The sequence below is a fragment of the Hyalella azteca genome, unplaced genomic scaffold (genome assembly GCF_000764305.2).
Source record: "Hyalella azteca isolate HAZT.00-mixed unplaced genomic scaffold, Hazt_2.0.2 contig13181, whole genome shotgun sequence".
NCBI classification, from domain to species: domain Eukaryota; kingdom Metazoa; phylum Arthropoda; class Malacostraca; order Amphipoda; family Hyalellidae; genus Hyalella; species Hyalella azteca.
In genome coordinates, this window is record NW_025943110.1 from 117404 (window position 1) to 137293 (window position 19890).

Below are 19890 nucleotides of genomic sequence, written 5' to 3' on the forward strand. Positions count from 1 at the left end.
TCAGACATTACCACTTCCTTTCATCTCCATGAAGACATTTTCAAGCGCTCAATTCCTACGTCATTAAAACTTATATGATAAAATGCTCCTAAAATTAATTCGTAAGTGTTGTGTTCTTCTATCCAAGACTTTTTATTAATTTTTCTTCTATCATTCAATATTAAAGAATTTAACTCGCATGCATCTAAATCATAAGTATTTATTACTTTTGTTACCGAGACTTTAGTTTACTTAACCTCTAGACGCGAGCTTACCTCCGGTTTGAGCGTCGCCTCTTGCGCGGCGATGACCGCAGTGGGAGTGGGCGCCACGAGCGCCCCCTGGTGAACAAGGCCCTCAGACGCCCCAGTCCCTCCGCTGCTGCTGCTGCTACTCGTTGCTGTGATCGTCGTCAGTTGTAATGCTGATCCCGCCGACGAATGTGATGAAGAATGTGGGTAAGTGACGTGGACAACGCCACTGTGGGCTGCTGAGGTGCTGTTTGCCATCGAATAGGCGTATTTCAGTTCCTGTTCCTCCTGTTCGTCTTCTTGTTTGATTGGCACTTGGGCCGACAAACTCACGTCTTCTCGGATGATGACACGCTTGGCTTCTGGCACCGACAAACTGCAATTTGTTGGTGATACGCTGTCGGAGAAATAGGCAAGTTACCTTTTTGTTAATCGTGGATGATTGGGAGAAAAGGGAGAGACAAATTAAATTGGATAAATAGTAGAAGTATCATACTGAATGAATTTAAGGTGACTTAATTCATAATCTTTGAATGAGAATATAGTTCAATTAAACAAAGATAATTGACTCAGGAAATTTTGTAACATGTGACTCTTCTCTCTCTCACCTGTTTCCGTCATCAGGAGATTGCACTCGCGGTGGATGAGTTTGGTGCCAGGGTTCAACTTCAAGATAATCTTTGTGTTCAGCATTAATGACCACATAGGTGCCATATTCAGAGGGCGCTGCCATGATGTAGTTCTGAGAACTTGGAGAACCTCCCGCCACGAAAGAGTACGTGAGCTGTCCAACGTTGGCGCCGGTGGTGGAAGGCGATGTCGAGGGCTGACCCGAAGAGTTGATAGTAACAGTGACCGCTGAAGGGAGTATAGGTGGAGATCTCGGACCTGAGTTTTCGATAACAATCGAAGATGAGCCTTGGTTCGTGTTTTGAATGGGCGAGTTCTTGGTAGATTCGAAAGCAGCTGGTGAAGGTTGGATTTCTCTCATCGCCTTTTGGGAAGAAGATTCAGGAGCTTGGGAAATTACGTAAGGTCTTTGTACGGTTATTACCGCACTGGATGTATGCGTGACACTGGAGCTGTTGCTCGGAGAAGGAGCCTGGGTCGTGACGCTCGAACAAAGTACTGTCGAGTTCGAAAGAGACGGATTTGTGAGACGGTAAGAATTATTTTCTGATGTTCGAGGGGCTGGCAACGAGGGTTTGTTAGAGATAGACTCTACTATCCTGGAGCTTGCTTGAGTTAAGTCGGCGGCTTGTTCGTTTGCTTCATAGTAGGCTTTGGCTTTGGAAAGCTTCGAAAAAGGTTGTCTCTGAGAGAGGTTTTCTGGCGACATAGGGGAGTGTTGTGGAGCTGGAGACTTTCTAGGTGAACCTCCAGAAGGCCTCTCATTTCCAACAATCGCCCCTCTTGGTTCAGCATTTCCATCCATGGTAAATCTGTAAATAAACTCCCCTTGACAATTTTACACGATCGCTGATCAAGTAACAACCACTTGACATATGCGCACTTATTTTATGCTGATTAAACACGCAATGCAATTAGCAAGAAAAAGCTGCGGTGAAGCTTCTCAGAACACTCACATTAGTTAATGGGAAGTCTAGAGCTCATCTTTGTAATTCATCTCAAGTAGAAAAAATAATAGTACAAAATTGTCAAATTTGAAGGCAACTTACATTATTTTTCAGAATAGAAAATCCGTAGATTGTAAATGCTCCGAAAGTTCTGTTAAGGTTCATCCAAATTTAAAGCATGCCAGGTACGAATAATACTAAGCATTCTTAAAAAAATATGGCTTCACCAAAAATGAACAAAGGCCTGAGGTAAAGTCGCGACACACTTCATATTATATAATATATGTCTGACATGCGTAATGAAAATTAGTACCAAATATTTAAATGACGATATTGGATGCATCGAAGAAAGCTTGGATACAGGGTTGGATACTTAAAAAACGAGGTTGGATACATAAAAAAATTGTATGTTCATTTGGTTGTGTTTAATCTAACCATCAGTCAGTGAGCATAGATTTCTACCTATCCAATAAGTGAACTTTTGTTTTGAATATAAAATCTGTAATGAACGTTCCTCATAAAAGTATTGTTTTCGACCGATGTATATTGCAGAGGTTCGCTGATGCATGATTAGTTTTCTATAATGACCACCATTGATGAACTGATCTTTAGGTTGGCGGAAGTCCTACGGTTTGTGAACGGATGTTGAGTTTGTATGTCGGTTTGTGTTTCTATTGATATTCCATATTGCTTTGACCTGATATGATAGTTGAATGAGAGATAAGATTTAGTTGTGTGTATACGACAAGATATCGCCGATAGCAGATCCTGCCTTGCCGTAGCTCAACCTTCATTATTCCTGGAGATAAAAAAGATAATAGCAATCGTGCACTAATCTCAGGGACCAATTCCATACCGTGGGCGGTTTTGTGCAGCTTTCAACTCACCCTCAAGCTCCAGTATTGGCCTGGATCGCAGAGACTCTACAGTTTGCCTGCGCACTCAGTGGAACCTATCCAAAGACTGATAAGCGCGATAACCTTATATTCACGCTGCTCTCGCACCAGCCACTCACAAGCCATGTCTCAACACTTCGTATACCCACTCAAAACATTCCCTTCGATCGCAACGAGTACTGATGAATACGAATAATAATTGGTCATTTTCTGGTTGTATGATATATGTTTCATTTTTTGACCTGTGATGCACTAAGGAGGATACTTCTGTGATCCACTCAAGATACTCTAGGCGGTAACACAATGAACTATGAATTCTTCGCATTTACAGCTCCTGTATTTCATCGCGCTGTATGCTAACTGGCTAATTAATCATCTCATTAAATATAAGAATTTACCCGGAGTTAGACTGAAATTTCTAATTAAACTTCACGAAACTAGCTTGTGTGTTTACGCAGTAAATATCTTGTGGTGTCATAGTTTTCCCATTGTTCAGTTTAAACCAATTGGAAACATGCCACAATTTGTATTGCGATTTGATTAGCGGAAGAACGTAGATCGCAAAGTAAGATCTCTAGATCAGTGAACTTTGAATAGATAATAGAGTTCATAAATAGAATATAGAGACCTGATCAACTATTTGTGACTTAAAATATGACTACCCCACCTTATATGCTAAGAATTTCATTGATTGGTTATTCTAAAAAAAAAACATAACAATACTTTTGATCAATATCGTAGCGACAAGTTCCTCACCAATTCATTCGATTTCAGTCGTTGCTGGATTTGCAGTCATGACTTATGACTGACAATTTGCAGTCATGACTCATGATCGGATGAGTCATAAAATGAAGGGCAGTAATACCTCACCATTCCACGCTGACGCTGCACTGTCCCAATAGACTGACTCACGGCTCACGAGGAATGACGATGTGGTTGAAGAGTCTGTGGAAGGTCAATCAAAGTAGATATAAATGAATAATTTCTCTGAATTTTTCTAGATATAATTCACGGTGAACGTATTGGTATGATAAATATTTCTCAAGAGAGCTTTTATACAAAGACGCTTAAATTTGAGTCGTTAAGTTTCCATGACCGTGTCGTGGTGTAAATGAAGGTTAAATAAAAATCAGGAAAGCACTTCGACTTCAGAAGGACAAAAGAATACTTTTTTGCTCAGCTTTTTAAATTCCAAACCTTAAATAAAGGAAAGCAACAATAATTTTTAATGCCTCGCCATTGGTTTTGTGTCTTTTATGTTATTAGGGAACTTTGTTCGGTGTTACACTTCAGTCGCTGAATGTTTTCAGCCGTTGACGTTCAGTGTTAGTTCTTCAGGAACGGAAACAATGGAAAGTAAATGTGTAATGAATGCCGAAACAATGTAACTGGATGCAGCACGCACTTTTATGATTAGTTACTGATTTTGGATTTATGAAAGTCCTACTTGAGTTTTTTGACCTTCCTTAATGCAATCTTTTATGTCCTATAATATTCAATAATTATCCCTTTCCTGACCTTCTCACCTTCATCTGTTTCCATGACGTACGTTGATATTTTCGTTCTTCATTTACAGTTTACAGGTCCTGTTAATCCATGGCTGAGTCAGCCTCTTGGAAGTGGACCAGCCACGTAACTACAAACTGCCAGTTTCCGCCGGAATGCTGCTGAGATGACGGAAGGAAACAATTGTTGGTCCGGTTTGCCTCTGATCGGCGGAAGGTGCGAGAAAGTGGTCATTTCTATGGCACGTGGCGGGGCCGTACACAAGGTGCGGATAGAGCCCAGCAAGTCGATATGCCGGAATAGTTTGTTCCGTTAGATACCGAGCATGACGCGGCAACCTTGAAGGCCTTAAGTTCTCCATGTTTGGTGAAAGCGATCACGGAAGAGAGTTTAGGTGCCTATACGGACCTGTAGCGATCAATATTATTGCAGTAAAAGATATCTGAAAATTATGCTTCTATGATTAACGATTTATACTCTTGCACTAAGTTTTGCGAGCGAAAATGTGTTTAACTTAACAAAACTTAAACTGATGGTTGGCTGATAAAAGAATGTAAGGCTGATAAAAGAATGTAATATGAACACATTATTAAACATCGGCTTGAAGCAGTTACTCCGACGATGTGTAATGTTACCTCAAATGATGCATGCATGTAGTTGAGATGTAATGAATGGGAGGTGTCTTCTTGATCTGAATTTAAGGAAATTAAATTTTGGTTCAGAAATGAGCGCGCAGGTATGAATCACAACTTTGCCCAGCAGCAATAGTATATCTGCAATATCCCAGTAATGATTCTGGAATCTCTGAGAATAAATACTAGGTGAACCTTGACCTGTGTTTTGTTCTATACATTCTCCAGTTTCCAATTATTTCAAAATTAGCTATTGTGGCACACTTTGTTTTGAACGAAAAATTCATGGCAACGGAAGAATTTTTTCGAATAAAGAAAAGTAAAGTAATCGAGCATGTAATCTGTATTGTTAATAATAATATACTCAAGAAATGCGAATTTATAGGAACTACATGAATTCAATTTACATTAATTAAGTTCATATTCATTTTTGAAACAACCGAACTCAGTTATTACTAATTTGTTTTCTTACACACCATGAATAGCTAAAAATTTTATACCTGATGGCAACCGTAATCAAAGTTTTGCATTGTACGTGTATATAGTTCTTCTATGGAGGACTCGGTTTCCAGACTTCTAATCATGCGAGAAATTTCGTAACTCTAGTAATTCATCATTAGGACATTTCATCGCTTTCAACCTTTAGCAATTTAGCCTAACCTAACCTACATGCACCTATTTTTTATGATGAATCGCTATAACATTACTTTTTCCTTTGGTGAATTGCGATAACGTTGAAATGTGCCAATGGTGAATTATTGTTATAGTGATGAAATGCCTCGTAAGATGAGAAGTAAATGACTCCTCTTACACTCTATTCCGCATAATTAAGCTTGTTTACATCAATAACAAGCCAAGAGTTCTATATCAATACACTTTACGATAAGGAGGCTAAATAAACCCAGAAATGTCTATCCTAGGAATCCACTCGCAATAATGCGGATTTTCTTCACTCAAAAAATACATAAAATTTCCTTTTGAATTTTCATTCTGAAGATATTTTAGGTGGAATCGTCCATTTTTCAATCAAAAAGTCGTATCATATGAAAATTTCCCGGCAATAGTGAGGAACATGTTACAGAGTCGGACGGTTCATATCGCTTCTTGTTTACGGAGAGAGAGGCGCTATCGTGTTGGCTTATCGCTTATCGCAAGCGACGATGATAACATCGACCAGCTATCGCTGCCGCTCCTCAAGGGAGGTCAGACTGAGGGGGCGTAGAAGTCCTCCTTAATTAAGAAGACTGTATATTATACAGGTGTTGTTCTCACGGGCAAAATTTAGTTATGAATAAATAAATTTTCAAATTTTTGGTTACGTTTTATGAAACGACTAACATTGTTTGAAATATATCCCTCGCTTTCGTATTAATTCCTGCATAGTAAACACCGTACTTTCGTTTTAATAATCTTTGATGATGAATTTCAGTATTTGTTCACTAAAATGTTAAACTTCTAATGAGTTAGCAAGAAATTCGTTTAACTGTTTTTGAATTTAATTTCATGAAGCGTTCGGTTGTTCCGCATGAATGATGGCAGTCGAAAGAGTTGCAACCTACCGGTGAAACGCGTGCACTCATTATAATGAGGAATCAATGTGATTTTTTCGGTACCTTTCCGAAGGATCTTTAGACGAATTTTTCGGTATTTTACGTTTATTTTGACGGATCTTCCGAAGGATTTTTTGGTATTTTTTATGAATTTTTTCGGAGGGTCTTTCTGATCACAAACATACAAGGAAAAAGTCTCTGCTCATAAAGTTCAAAATATTTACCGGAAAAATTACATCAGCATGCAATAGTTTAACACACAAATAAAGCTACCTATCTTCTCCAGCCACCATGAGTGCTGGGTTCCTCACAAGACTTAAATCTAACACTTCCGGGTACCATGTTATATACGTAATATATTTGCAATGAAATTTCAATTCAAATGCTTTGTTGAGCAAAATTTTTACCAGCATGTTAGCTTCAATCAAAAATGAAACGTTTGCTAAAGCTCAATTGAGTACATACACTGATCACACCATGTGAGTCCAGTGTCACTGAAATCCCAATATAGATCTTAACACAGAATCTTACTAACTTCCAAAAAGGATCATTTACTTTGTATGTGACTTATAATTTCTCGTCTCAGAGAAGTTCACTCGCTCATGCTCTAAATTTCTCAATTTCGATGCCCACTGCATGTTAATCATTTTCAGAACCATCACATTCGACGGAATTATTATTTTATACACGTAGAATCAATGTTTTCTTTCAATGACTTTCAATCTTCCACAGGAAAAATGAGTATTGTCTTCTACCTGAACATGAACGGTCCATTGTTACGCCATTTCTCAGGTTCATGCAATCGCTGACGTCATATTTTTCACCGGCATCCAAAATAGCGTGTGAATGATATCATTAAAAATTTCCGACGAATATTATCACGAAAAAACCAACAGACGTCTATCATATGATCATGATATTATATTGCTCGCACCACATAGAATTATTTTTCCGCAATTTATTTCGATAAAATTTGGAAACGTCCGTTTTGTAAGCGGGGTTTATTTTCGTGACGGGCAGAATGCTTCGTTCGTCACTGAATTTCAGTGAAACAATTTGCTGAATTTCAGTCAAACAATTCACTGATTAGTTCCTGACCTAGATTACATTGATATGCAAAAGAGCTTCCCTACTGAAGAACACATAAATTTGAAGATACATAGTCCATAGAGCGGCAAAATAAATAATTTACTGCTTCACCCAGTAAATTAGTTAGCTAACTGTCGTCTCTTCAATAAAGTCGAGAAAATTTGTCCACTCGATTCAAGTTTGTTCGGTAGATAATGATAAAGAATTGACTTTGGGCCGAAACTCATATGTTATTAGTTGAACTTATGATTTGATTAATTTTAAATATAGTCAATAGAAGCCATAATCAAATATAATATCGCAATCACATAGGATATAAGAAAAAATAATCTAAATTAGTATTCTGGTTATGACTCAGGAAGAAATTTCCTGACAATGACTAGAAACAAACGATATAAATTCTACGTTGGGTGCGATGTTTTCAGATTTCAAATTTAACTAAATAAAAGACTAGTGAATTCATCGATCTCTGCGAAATTGAAGCACCATGCGTTGCTTTATACTAAAAAATTCAAGACTGATTGAATTTTTTAAATGAATAGCCAAATATTTTCAAATAAACTACAATCTGCTTCTGTACTAAAAACATTACAGGTAACAAGTGTAGTTCTTCAAACTTGAACTTTGGCAATGTTGAGTTAAGATACGAGCTAGTGTATTTAAAAATTAAATAATAACATTTACCTATTAACGAAGTAGTAGTAAATATAGTAAATATATAGTAAATATAGTAAATCTCAAAGCGTCATTTCGAGTTCCAATTACCACGCATAAGTCTTTGTGAAAAAAATAACACTTGTTACATTATTTAGTTATACAAATTTCCTTATGCAGGAGTAGATGGATATAATTTATTCTGGTGTACCAATATGAAAGCATGTGCAACAAATGATTCAAAGTCAAATTTGGTTAACTTCAATCATCAATTTTGCTCATCGTTTTCAATCAGCCCACCTAATTTTTGTATACATGAACTGATAAGGAAAGTGGCGTTATCGATCTTATCTGCCAAGCCTGAGCCGCCTTCCCACATCGCGCGCAATATTGTTCCATTGCACCGTTTGTCTGCGATGTCAAGATCTGAATTTATTTGATATACTCCATGCTTAGTTTTATGCGTCTCATTAGTAAATTGAAGAAAAAACTAGATAATATCAACCTAAAAATCATTTTAATCATCATTATTCACTAATACAATGAACAAATGATACCCTAACTCAAAAGCAAATTCAGCCAATAGCGACTTCACTTTTCATTTATTAAAAACTTGGTATGTCAGACAGAGGTAACACGTACACAAAAATAAATATTAATATCAGCCTAAAAATCAATGTAATCATCATTATCCACTAATACAATTAACAAATGATACTTTAACTTTTTTACCTTTTACCCAAATTCTACCTTTTACCTATAAATTCTATCTAGGTTTATATTACCTTCGTTTCACCCTAGTTCAGTGGCTGACTGCCTAAAACATCGCACTTAAAATTTCAAATTTAACCTAGGATACATTTACTTATAATTAATTACTGTTACTAAACATGCTCTGTCGGACCTTTTAGTAAAAATTGATTAAAAGCTTAGCATAAAATTTTCATAATTTCCATAAAAAATCTGTACATTTTATAAATTGTCTGATGGTAATGTATTGATGACATACCAATTTAAATAGCTTTTTTCTAGGTTTAATCCGAATGTCAAGTGCAAAATTTTTCAAGTTTTCATTCTGTGGATCGTGTTTATCGAATTCATGAAGCAACAAAATTATGAATGACTTAGGATAATACAGAATTATTGTTGAGATGGTCGCGTACTAATCAATTTTGTATTATATTATACTTAATGGACATACTGGACCAAATGGATTCTAATATTTCACCATATTTAAACCATTAATATATGCAAACCATTATGTTTGAAGTCATTTTCCCTAAATTTTGGACAAATTAGCACACGGAAAAAAAAGTGTTCAATAGTGTTCAATAGTGTTCAGGGGTAAATTTATCAATCTCCTTAGGTTGGCTGGGAAGTGAACAAATTTATGTATGTTAAAATTGTTGCTATTGGCGAGAGAATTGTGTATTAATTTATGCACTTTAAAACAATATATTTAAATTTATATACTTTTTTACAAGTTGAAAAAAAATTGCGAACCACTGCGCTTGCAACCGAAATGAAGCTGACGTCCTTTTGCTTGCCCCTTGCCGCTTATTTGCTGTTGTTCTGTTTCCCTCATACTCTATTTCACAGACAAAAGTTATGCCGGGTAGTGTGGAATAAATGCATAGAAAAGGTTTGAAAAAAATTCCTTTGAATTTCCACATGAAAAATAATACATAAAATTGTTTGTAGATATCAATGACGTTTGAAGGTAATGGAAATTATATCCTAGAATGAATGTCTCCTGTATTTAAATGATCCTAGGCCGGGATGTAATTATTTAAATCATTTCGCTTATTTGGCCATATCTCGAATAACGTTCAAGTCAGTAAATACACCGTGGATGAATATAATCATTTTTATTAGTCAATATTTTCATTTGTTCTTGTACATGAATGCCAATTGGCACTCACCTCACCAAAATAACAACTTAACCCATTTTTAAATCGTTAACCGCTGTCATAATATATTATTATGAAAAATAAATTGAAAGATAAAATATGGATGGGTTGATTAAAATGAAAGGATTTTAACACTTGAAAGCTATGGGAAATGAGAGATCATATCTTTTTCTTTACAATCTATAACACTTACGGCCATTAATTAACGTACGCGTATAAACAACTGGTGGATGTTCTGGATGATTTCTTAATGTGAATGCGATCAATAATTTCGGTCAATTGAGGCTTATCTTCAAAACTGTACGCCTTGTTTTGCAATCTGTACATTGTTGAACTAATACCCTGCAGAAAATAAAATAACCTCTTTTCCACGATCGTTACCTGTAACAAATTGTGCGCATGGACAGAGATACATAAGTTAATCAACGAATCGTTTTCTTTGAACTTCCCACATTACGTAGAGATGGACACGTTTTCTTTCATTATCATGTAGCTTACTTGTAATACGCACTGAACAAATTAATTATCGAATATGATACTTAATGTATACAGTTGGTTTGAATTTGATAAAATGGTTCCATGTTGGTTCAGAAAATATTATAGACGATTGTTTTAAAAAGCTTCCAGAACCAATGCGACAAAATGTAACAAGCGACAATCGGACGGTGTTATAAGCTCAGAATTTCAATTCACAATTTTACTATATCATATGCAAGTCGCGTCATATTTGAAATAAATGTACTCATGATAAACCATGTACAAATTTACCTATTTTTGATCAAACCAATAAAATTACTATCTTTTAATTAATAAATTACACTAAATCACATTTTTTTACCTCTGTGGTACTCTGTGTGCGAAATCTCACAGAGGTTAAATATATCCTAGGTATTATATTATTATTATTATATTACACAAATTATAGGCTTTGTGTGTGTGTGAAATCTCTATGATACCTAATACGCTGTATGACAATAGCGTGAAAACGAGGCGAATATGAAGTACGTAAGCACATGAGATAAAGGCTCCCAGTAAAGCGACCAGAACTTGTCACTGGACCGCTTCAGACGCATTGCATGTAACTTTGAACTAATTTTAGCCGGTGTTAGGAAATGGGTAGGGTTGTGAATAAAATTTAGTTCCTCGTACCGTGTTATCTAATAAATATATAACAAAATGCGTACGAAAAGAATCTCACGGAGCACTCAAGTACACAGATTGACATATTAAACGTCATGATAATTCAGAAGGAAAATTTACAATCATTACGAATGTATTTAAACTTTAGGTTTCCAGTTAAAGCTTAGTTATAGCCTTCTTCGGGAATATTTTTCTGGTTTCTGATAGAATATTAGTCTATGATCTTTCAGTGATTTAAATGCAGATAAAATGTTTCAATTTATTATTTAACTTAATTAATATTAATTCTCAAAATAATTTTCAAATTCCAACTTTTCATAGTCACGATCATGAAGGCCGACGTACAAATTCCACTGCTAATAAATTCACTTTTTTTTATTTCAGTCACTTTGTCACAAAATAATATACTGTCTTATTAGAGAATTCCAAAGCGAACCTTTCCACTCCATCCACGATTCTTCTGAAAATTGTTTTCAAATCTCGTGTCTCTATTTTAATCTGTTCAATTATATAATAGTTCAGAAGGATACCGTGCTTCTTCAAAGTCTGTACGTATTCCTGAACGTCGATGAGGAAGACGCAGCAGCTACCGTACACAGCGGGAAAAGTTCGTAAACCACACGGCAATCGGAACCATCACTAACTCCTCTAGCTTTACAGAGTACCAGTTTAAATGAACACCGGACCAGATAAAGACAATATCATGCCGATAAACTATCATTATTATCTTTCTGTTTCTTATCCTCACATTTGAGTTAAGGGCGGAGACGGTAAAGCTAACGTAACTCGCACTCGCTATCGCTAATCGGCTACCACCGTAAGCCACCAAGAAAATTTTTACCTACAAGAAATTTGATCGTTCAACCCAGGCCTACAAACTCTTCCTATATGCTTGCTCCTTGCAACTCCAATTTAACCCATACCTGCTTTACTTTACTTTTTAACCCATACCTGCTTTACTTTTTAACCCATACCTGCTTTTTTTGGAGCAACAACTCCTTTTCCATTTAATTAATTTTCTGTAAACTCTACTAAAATGTTATGTATAAGATGCAAAGTAATGTTTGAAAGTAACCTACAGAAACAATATATCTTTCTTAGATGCTGAGCATCATTATAGGCGATAACTTATGTCTTATCGCAAGATATAACAAAACTTCTTATCGACAGCTTAATCTAACACGTCTCTTTGTGACATAGGAACTTCTCTCTCATCACATCGAAGCGACCGTTAAAATTTGCAGAAACGCCAAAACTGCATTAAACTTAACTATTGGAAGTGAGGGAAAATCTGGGTACATTTTCTGATAGGTGAAACGTTAGTGCAAATTCATCCTTGATATAGAAAGTTTGTAAATTTTATATGTGTAAAAAAACCTCACACACGAAGTTACACTTCCAGAATATAATAAAAAATATTCATGTACTGATGGCATGTTCGAATAAAGTTTGATCCCATAATTTAAAGCTACAAAGAAAAAGCAACGTAAAGATACAGAGTATTAGATGGAAGACAAAGCGGCAGCGCAAATTATAAGCATTCTTGCAGGTGAATTTACAAATGAATACTATTGATGTTGTGATTTGAATTCATATTCTAGGATCCAACTGCTCGCGTATTACTCGAATAAATTCAGAACAATGAGAAATACTAGCGGAAATGTTTTCTTTTTATTGAGGAAATGTATAGAGTATTTTGACGATACATTTTTTGCCTAGGGTCGTTCTTTGGTGACCAGATAGCCGCAGGTATCGTAGGTACGATTCAAGTGCATCACTACGAATAACAGTAGAGTATTTCCAATATAGGCGTACGTAAATAATCTAGCAAAAGAAGAAAAATAATTTTTTTTTATTTAAATGCAAACCTTTTAAGAAATACCGCGCTCTGCATGTCTCAAATATTCGGCACGCATTTCAATAAGGTAAATGAACATTAATGCTGATTTGAGACTAAAAATTATATGTTACAATGCTCGGTAATGTGGTGGGTGAGTGATCAGCGCCAAAATTCACAAGTAAATGTAGATGTTCTAGATATTAAAACATGTTATTTTGAAAAGTTAGAATTCTACAAATGGTTTTTGTGATATAAAATATTCAATGGTTATAATTTTCGACGCAACAAAAAAATTCAGTTGATTTCATCGTGGCGAAAAATCTAGTTACGGCAAAAATATAATGATTTGCAGATGACGGGGGTTCGGTGAGGATAGAATTTTGATTTTAATTATATGCGGCAGGTTTGCGGTTAAAACCTGGCAATTGACCGTCAATTGTCAGATGAAAAAATTGTAAAACTATTCGCTATTCGCATGCGTATTTTTGTATAAAAAATTAATATATTTTATACCTATTTTTAATATATTTTTTCACTATTTTTCTATTGTCTTCAGATTGGAAAAAAATAAAGCATGTGGAAAATAACATGAGCGGGATATACAAGTCTAAGGCGTATTTAAATCGATTAAAGTAACCCATGAAGTATAAAATTGGTAATGGAGCCGTGAGTGTAAAATTCATGAAACTCGACACTATTTGTAACAATTCGACCATAAGCTATAAGGTTTTTGTTCATTTGACTCTCAAAACGCAAACTTCATTTTTAATCCACGAGTTTTATCAGTGTGACTCTGCAAGGATCTAAAATTATTTTCGCTGAGCATTTTCTCAATTCAGGGTGGAAAGTTCTTATCATATTCAAACTAATTACAGTTAATTAGTAATTTGTTCATATTTTTCCTTTAAAACATCATTTCAACAATTGAAACAGAGTTATTATGGTAAGAAAATTAATATTAAAAAATTAATCATGGAAATTTCATTTGTATTTTTTCATTATTATTAATGTCTATTTTAATAAACAGGTTCTCCAGTTACATTTTTTAAATGTTTAAAAAATTCTCTGCAAAATTTTCAACCTAAAAAATTTGTATACACTTGCGTGCGCCAGTTAACTAATATAGAGATTATAAGATTTGTTTTCAAATAAATTAATATCAAAAGTATTATGGTCAAATGGGTTAGGGGCATCAGTTTTATGGCAAAATGAACTAAAGACACCAGTTTTATGAATTATTCTTTTAATAAAATGAAAATAAATGAAGGAAAGAGCTGCATTGTGTCCCACTCAATTTTTGCCTCCAAATCCGCATCGGCGAACGCGTTTGCAATTTTGTTTGTCTTTGGTTATAATTTTGACGCAAAAATAATTTCCTCTTCATGGCAGCCACGTTTTTAATGTCAGTATTTAATTTTTTATGAAACCTTCTCCCAGAAGCATTTATAGTCGCCACATCTATACGTCGCCTTTGAGTGACGGTTATGTATGAAGCTCATTCGCCTAATTGAATATATATATCGCCATCAATTTTAGGCTGCGCTATGGCCAGGTGGACAAATATGAAGCCAGCCAACATTTTTCCGATGAATAATTTTCAGTAACGTGGTAGAGATGAAATGTGTATTTCTGCATTGCCAGGAAAGGGTGGTTGCCAAAGGGTTAGATTTACCGAGCACGTAAATCTAGCCAAAGGGTTAGATTCAACGAGCACGTCAGTTTACCTTATTTCTTGCCGCCATCTTCACCTGTGTAAATGAATATTGAGAAGCAACCGTCGCTCCCGCGCACATAAGGACGTGGTTATAGGAGCAAGCGCAGCGGCGGCTAATGCATTCTTATCAGCAGGTATCTGGCGCTGTGCCTGCTCTGCGCCTGCGGTGCCGCTCACGCATTACCGGCACTCAGCAACACTGTATGAGTGCCTCTGTCACGCTAACGGGATAAGAATGTTAAACTGATGAGTTAGAGTTATGAAATTCTTGTCTTAATGAAATTCTTGTCTTAATATTGATGTGAACAAGTGGAATTTTATTTTGGAGGCCAGGTTACACTGTTCATGTAGTTTTCAAAAGAAACCGGAGAGTCTGCTAGGTAATTTAAAATTATTATCTCATCCTTACGATCTCATCAAGAGTCAGAGTAAAATCATCGGAAGTTAAAAAAAAATTAATATGATAACGGTAGTACCATCTGGCCGATGTCACTCAAACGCTGTGTTACCAATGTATATTTTTTATTAACAGGACCTATTTAATGGCCTCAATTGTAATCTAGTTGCAATTATTAGTGGAGCCGTCCAAATTCTTGGTGATGATTACATTAATTTTTGATGAATTCGTTTTTAATTTAGGGTAAGTAGAATAAGATGTCTTGGATTGATATCTTTAATAATGTTTTTAAATTAAATGTCGGCTTACATTCTTATGGATTCGTTTGGCCATTCGCCGTTATAAAAGTAAATTAATTCATTTTAACCTATTGTTGAATTTTAACTTTTAATATATGTGCATGCTTAGATCTGTCGATAAGTTGTTGCATAGTAATTGTACGTTTTTGTGCCTGTTGAGTGAATAACCAGATGAATAAAATACAAGGGAAGTCGTTAAGAAAAGATGTAAGAATATTTCTGGGGAATTATTCGTTAATTAATGAACATTCACAATTCTTCATTCATACTGACATGCACTGAAGTAAAGCAATTTCCATAATTTTTGAAGGTAATATGCAATTCCAGCAAAGATAAATTAATTCAGATCCATTACATGACAATTTTTCAAAGCCAATCGAACATCAGTGGAAACTATAGCGAGATCGCCATTGCTCCGATTAATTGACGAGCCAGAATTAAAATGATTATTAAATTGTTTTGATTGTTTAAATGTGGTAGGGATTTGTAAGAATATATCAAACTTGCACCTCAACGTGAATCGGAATCCCCGTCCAAAAACTTTTACCAGTAATAAAACAAGAAAAAAATATGACATTCGCACCCTTGATGATTTAGTTTGATTGCGGATTTACTAGTTTGCTAGCCACCTAAACGCTAATTTATTTCTGTCACTTTTATGATGAAAGTGACGACTATCTTGCCCAGACATGTTTCGGAGTTTTCAACGAACATATTGAAATTATGGAGGAAGTTTGACTATTTCTTAGGCGAAACGTGTACTTGAATATAACGGGTAAATACCGTAGACTATGCAGCGTGTTGAAGGCTGGTGCGTGACTTTTTACCGTAGCTAAAATGAATACTGAAAATGAATGTATGAATTACGTAAGGTAATGAATGCTTAGTTGGTAATTCCCAAATTATTGGTAACTTGAGCTCCCACTTTCAATCAATAGCAGATAAAATTTTTACCCGTGCATTAGGAAAAAGAAAATAATTTTAAATTGATATGTGTAATGGCTATGGAAAAAATCAGAAAAACACCAAACTCATGATTTTATCTATGTTAAAGTATGTACAAAAATTTTATTCCACGTGTATTAGCTGGAACTACAACCAACTTCGCCGAAAATCTGTTACTCATGAAGCAATTGCGCGCGTCATTAAATTAAGTTATTATTTTTTTTAAATTACAAGCGCACAAGCTTCCGTAACGTAGAAAACTCACGACTCTTATTTCGAACAAAAACCTTATAACTAAAAAAACTTCACTGTAAATTTGCTAACATAAACAATTATTATACGATTGGACATTATAGTTTTTTTCCTTAAGCCTGGCATCATTACATCGGTGTCCAGCCTTTCAACATTCATTCCAGACACGACATTCATTCACATTCATGAATGTCTTTCAACATTCATTCCTGACATATCCATAAAACAAAGAACGTGGACAAATATTCGTATACAATTAGTAGCGTGCAATTCAAGAGCTGTACTTTGTGAAATAATTTTTGAATTGTACTTTTTCGTTGTTTGCGTAAAACATTTAGGTATTTATATATACATAATAAAAATAATGGGCTGAAAGTTTGTAAGATATTGTAAAGTGCCGCTGACATATCTACTGTACAGGGGTAAGGCACTTCGAGGAATACTTTTCAAATTCAGTATAAGATTTCGATAGAGTGAACGACCAAGGCCTGGTATAATTCGCTAAAAAAATATATATCTTCCTAATAATTCGGACAATAGCTAAAATAATGGCCATGAATCGTAAATTTGCCGGATCATATCTCATACGCAGTCATCAAAAATTTAAACAAGTCGTAACTACGATGCCTCACATTTGGAATCGGAAAAAGTGATGAAATGATGATGGAGCTGGTCTCTGAAACATTTTTTGATGAAGATACTGTGAATTTCTGTGGCGTTCACTCTGCTTTTAAATTATTAGGGTACATTTAGAAATGCAAATAATTTCAGAAACTCATTTACAACTTTTTACATGAATCATCACACCTACTAGTCAACATTTCAGCAAGTAATTGATCTACTTAATTTTTAAAGCAATAAATTGGCTCCAAGAATTTTCTGAGGGTTCAGAGCAATGAAATTGCAACCATGTGTGAACTGTAAAAGTAACACGTTAGATATACACCGGCATATTTCCTATCGCAATCATACATTTCTCAGGCGTTGATATCGCGCTTCTTCTACATCATTCTACATACTGTACAGTGCAGTAATTTTACAACGCTCTCGATAAATATTACATAAGGATTCAGGAGCATGACGATAGTCGGGAACGTCTGGTACCGTTCTAAAAACAGTCAAGTGCAAATGCGTCGTCTGGACAACTCCTTTACATAAACATGAAATGAATGATTTGAATTTCGAGGTATAGAACCCTTATAAGTAGATAGTAAAATGGAGAACGAAAAATTTCCCATACAGATTAAAACTAATAATTATGTTAGCTTGTATTATTACGTTTAGTTTTGGGCAAAGTACAATTCCGGATTAAACGGAATTGAGGCAACCTTGTTACTTGTGCTCTAGGTTGTCTTCACGCAAGGTAAAGAGCTGACAATTGATATAATGCTTATGCAACTTATTCTCGTAGATGCATTGAATTTAGGAAAGATCCCTGCTATGTCGCTATAAGATTTGAGTTCGTTTTATTTGGAAGCGGCTTCACCTGAGATTTTAAACAGTCTAGTTCACAAACTTATCGCACTTCAAAGTAGCCATGGAACAACTCCAGTCTATTAGAGGTTTAAAACCCCATGTTCGAAGGCTTTGAACACATTCGCAATCACGGCTCAGGCTCTTACACTCCATGTTCGATTTAGACGTTTACACAAATTTTTGACATTGAGTCCATGCAGAAGATAGATTCGTTAATGAATTTAACGAACACCAATCCACGAATTATTATTCTAGAAAGAAAAAAACCAACAAACAAAGACAAAAAATAATTAGAGCATAATCCAAACTTTGAGCCCTAGTAACAATCGGAAACAGCCACTTAAAATTTTCTCATTTGAGAGAACCAAGTGTAGTCAGTTCAGTCAAGAAGTATCAACAACATTTCACGTTTCTTCAATCAAAATTCTCTCGTGACCTAAGTCGTATTTAAAATTATTAACATTAAAAACAAAGAAATACCATAATGATATAAACAACAAGCAAGAATGTTTTGACACACGCTAATTAATCACTGGTGTGCGCTTTTTCTCAGATCTTCTGCCGAAAATGCGCTGTAGGAAGTGGGCGTTGCAGCCGATGATGTCATCACACCATGTGAAGCAGCCATCATTTGACCAGCAGATCCATTGGTAGCAAGAGGCACTTGGTCAGACTCGTACGATATGGTGTAGGTGGAATGCGCCAAGGCTTCTACAGGTACGTTGCTGTAAGAAACGTTGTGGGCGCTTGGGGGCGACCCTCCGGCTATCTGGACCGAGGTCAATGACACCTCAGGCGTGGAAGTTGCGGAAGTAAGTGTCGTGTTGGAATAGTCAATGGATCTCATGGTGATCCCCTCACCTTTAGTAGCCGAGTTCATTGAACTCATGCCGGCTAATGTCTCGTAGGGATTTTGCTGGGAAAAGAAATTCGGAATTGCCGAACGGTCGGCTGCTGCCACCGGCAAACTGGCGGGCGAATTGTTCAAGGAGCCTTCGACATCCAAATTTTCAGTCCGCGAACCTGGTGACGAAGGCTCATTTTTTACTTGACAGCCTTGGTAGGTGGTACTAGATATGTCGTTTGGAAGGACGGAATAACTAAAATTGTTGATTTGTGGAGCTTTTAGTTCAAAATCCCTGAAAGCATCAGCGGAAGGCTCAAAGAACGACCCAGAGTTGAGGACAACGTTTTCTGCTACGGTCGTTGTGGGTATGGGAGAACTGGCGAGAACCGTAGGGGTCTGGGAAGATGATGTGTACGAGATTGTTTGCGAATCCCTGGCAGAGGAGAGGGCAATCGTCGTATTGGAGGTATTGCTTGAGGGAAAAGTGTTGACATAATCTTGACTTCCGTACACTGACGAACCGTAGGAGTATGAGAAGTTTGAGACAGCACTGGCATTCGTCTCAAAAGTCCCGCCGATTCCTTGTTCCACTTTCACTGTAAGTGAGAAAGAATTCGTTCAATATCATTTTTCAAAAAGAAGCTTTCAAGTTCCTACGAATTTAGAGGACGAGCGATGAGGATTGAATCGTCTGAAAATTGAGGTACGCAACTAACATTACGTAGATATTCTGACTTGGAAGATGTCATTAAAAACATTGTTTCCCTCAAAATTAGTGTGAACTATGTTTGATATAATGGAAATCAAGCTGAGAATTCGATAAAATTCGATAAAAACTAAAACATAAATCAAAATAAAAATAGCATGATTTGAAAATGGCAACCGTTCAATAGGCGGTATCAGACTAAAATACAAGTATTTATACAAGATACAGAC

General features: G+C 35.8%; 2 protein-coding genes across 3 annotated transcripts in view; both read right to left on the bottom strand.

The window, feature by feature from the left end:
• LOC108681004 (GATA-binding factor A) overlaps positions 1 to 2761 on the bottom strand; it is a 36184-nt gene extending 33423 nt beyond the window's left edge. The window contains exons 1-3 of the mRNA XM_018169938.2: positions 2695 to 2761; positions 839 to 1672; positions 255 to 627 (exon numbers count right to left, since the gene is read on the bottom strand). Of these exons, the coding sequence (XP_018025427.1) occupies positions 255 to 627; positions 839 to 1665 (1200 nt within the window). The 5' untranslated portion in view covers positions 1666 to 1672; positions 2695 to 2761. The remainder of the gene's footprint in view (positions 1 to 254; positions 628 to 838; positions 1673 to 2694) is intronic.
• Positions 2762 to 16413: 13652 nt separating this feature from the next.
• Positions 16414 to 19890, bottom strand: part of LOC108681005 (transcription factor gaf1-like) — a 36979-nt gene continuing 33502 nt past the window's right edge. For both annotated transcript variants that reach the window (XM_047883528.1, XM_018169939.2), the window contains exon 10: positions 16414 to 19550. In XM_047883528.1, the coding sequence (XP_047739484.1) occupies positions 18637 to 19550 (914 nt within the window). In that variant the 3' untranslated portion in view covers positions 16414 to 18636. The remainder of the gene's footprint in view (positions 19551 to 19890) is intronic.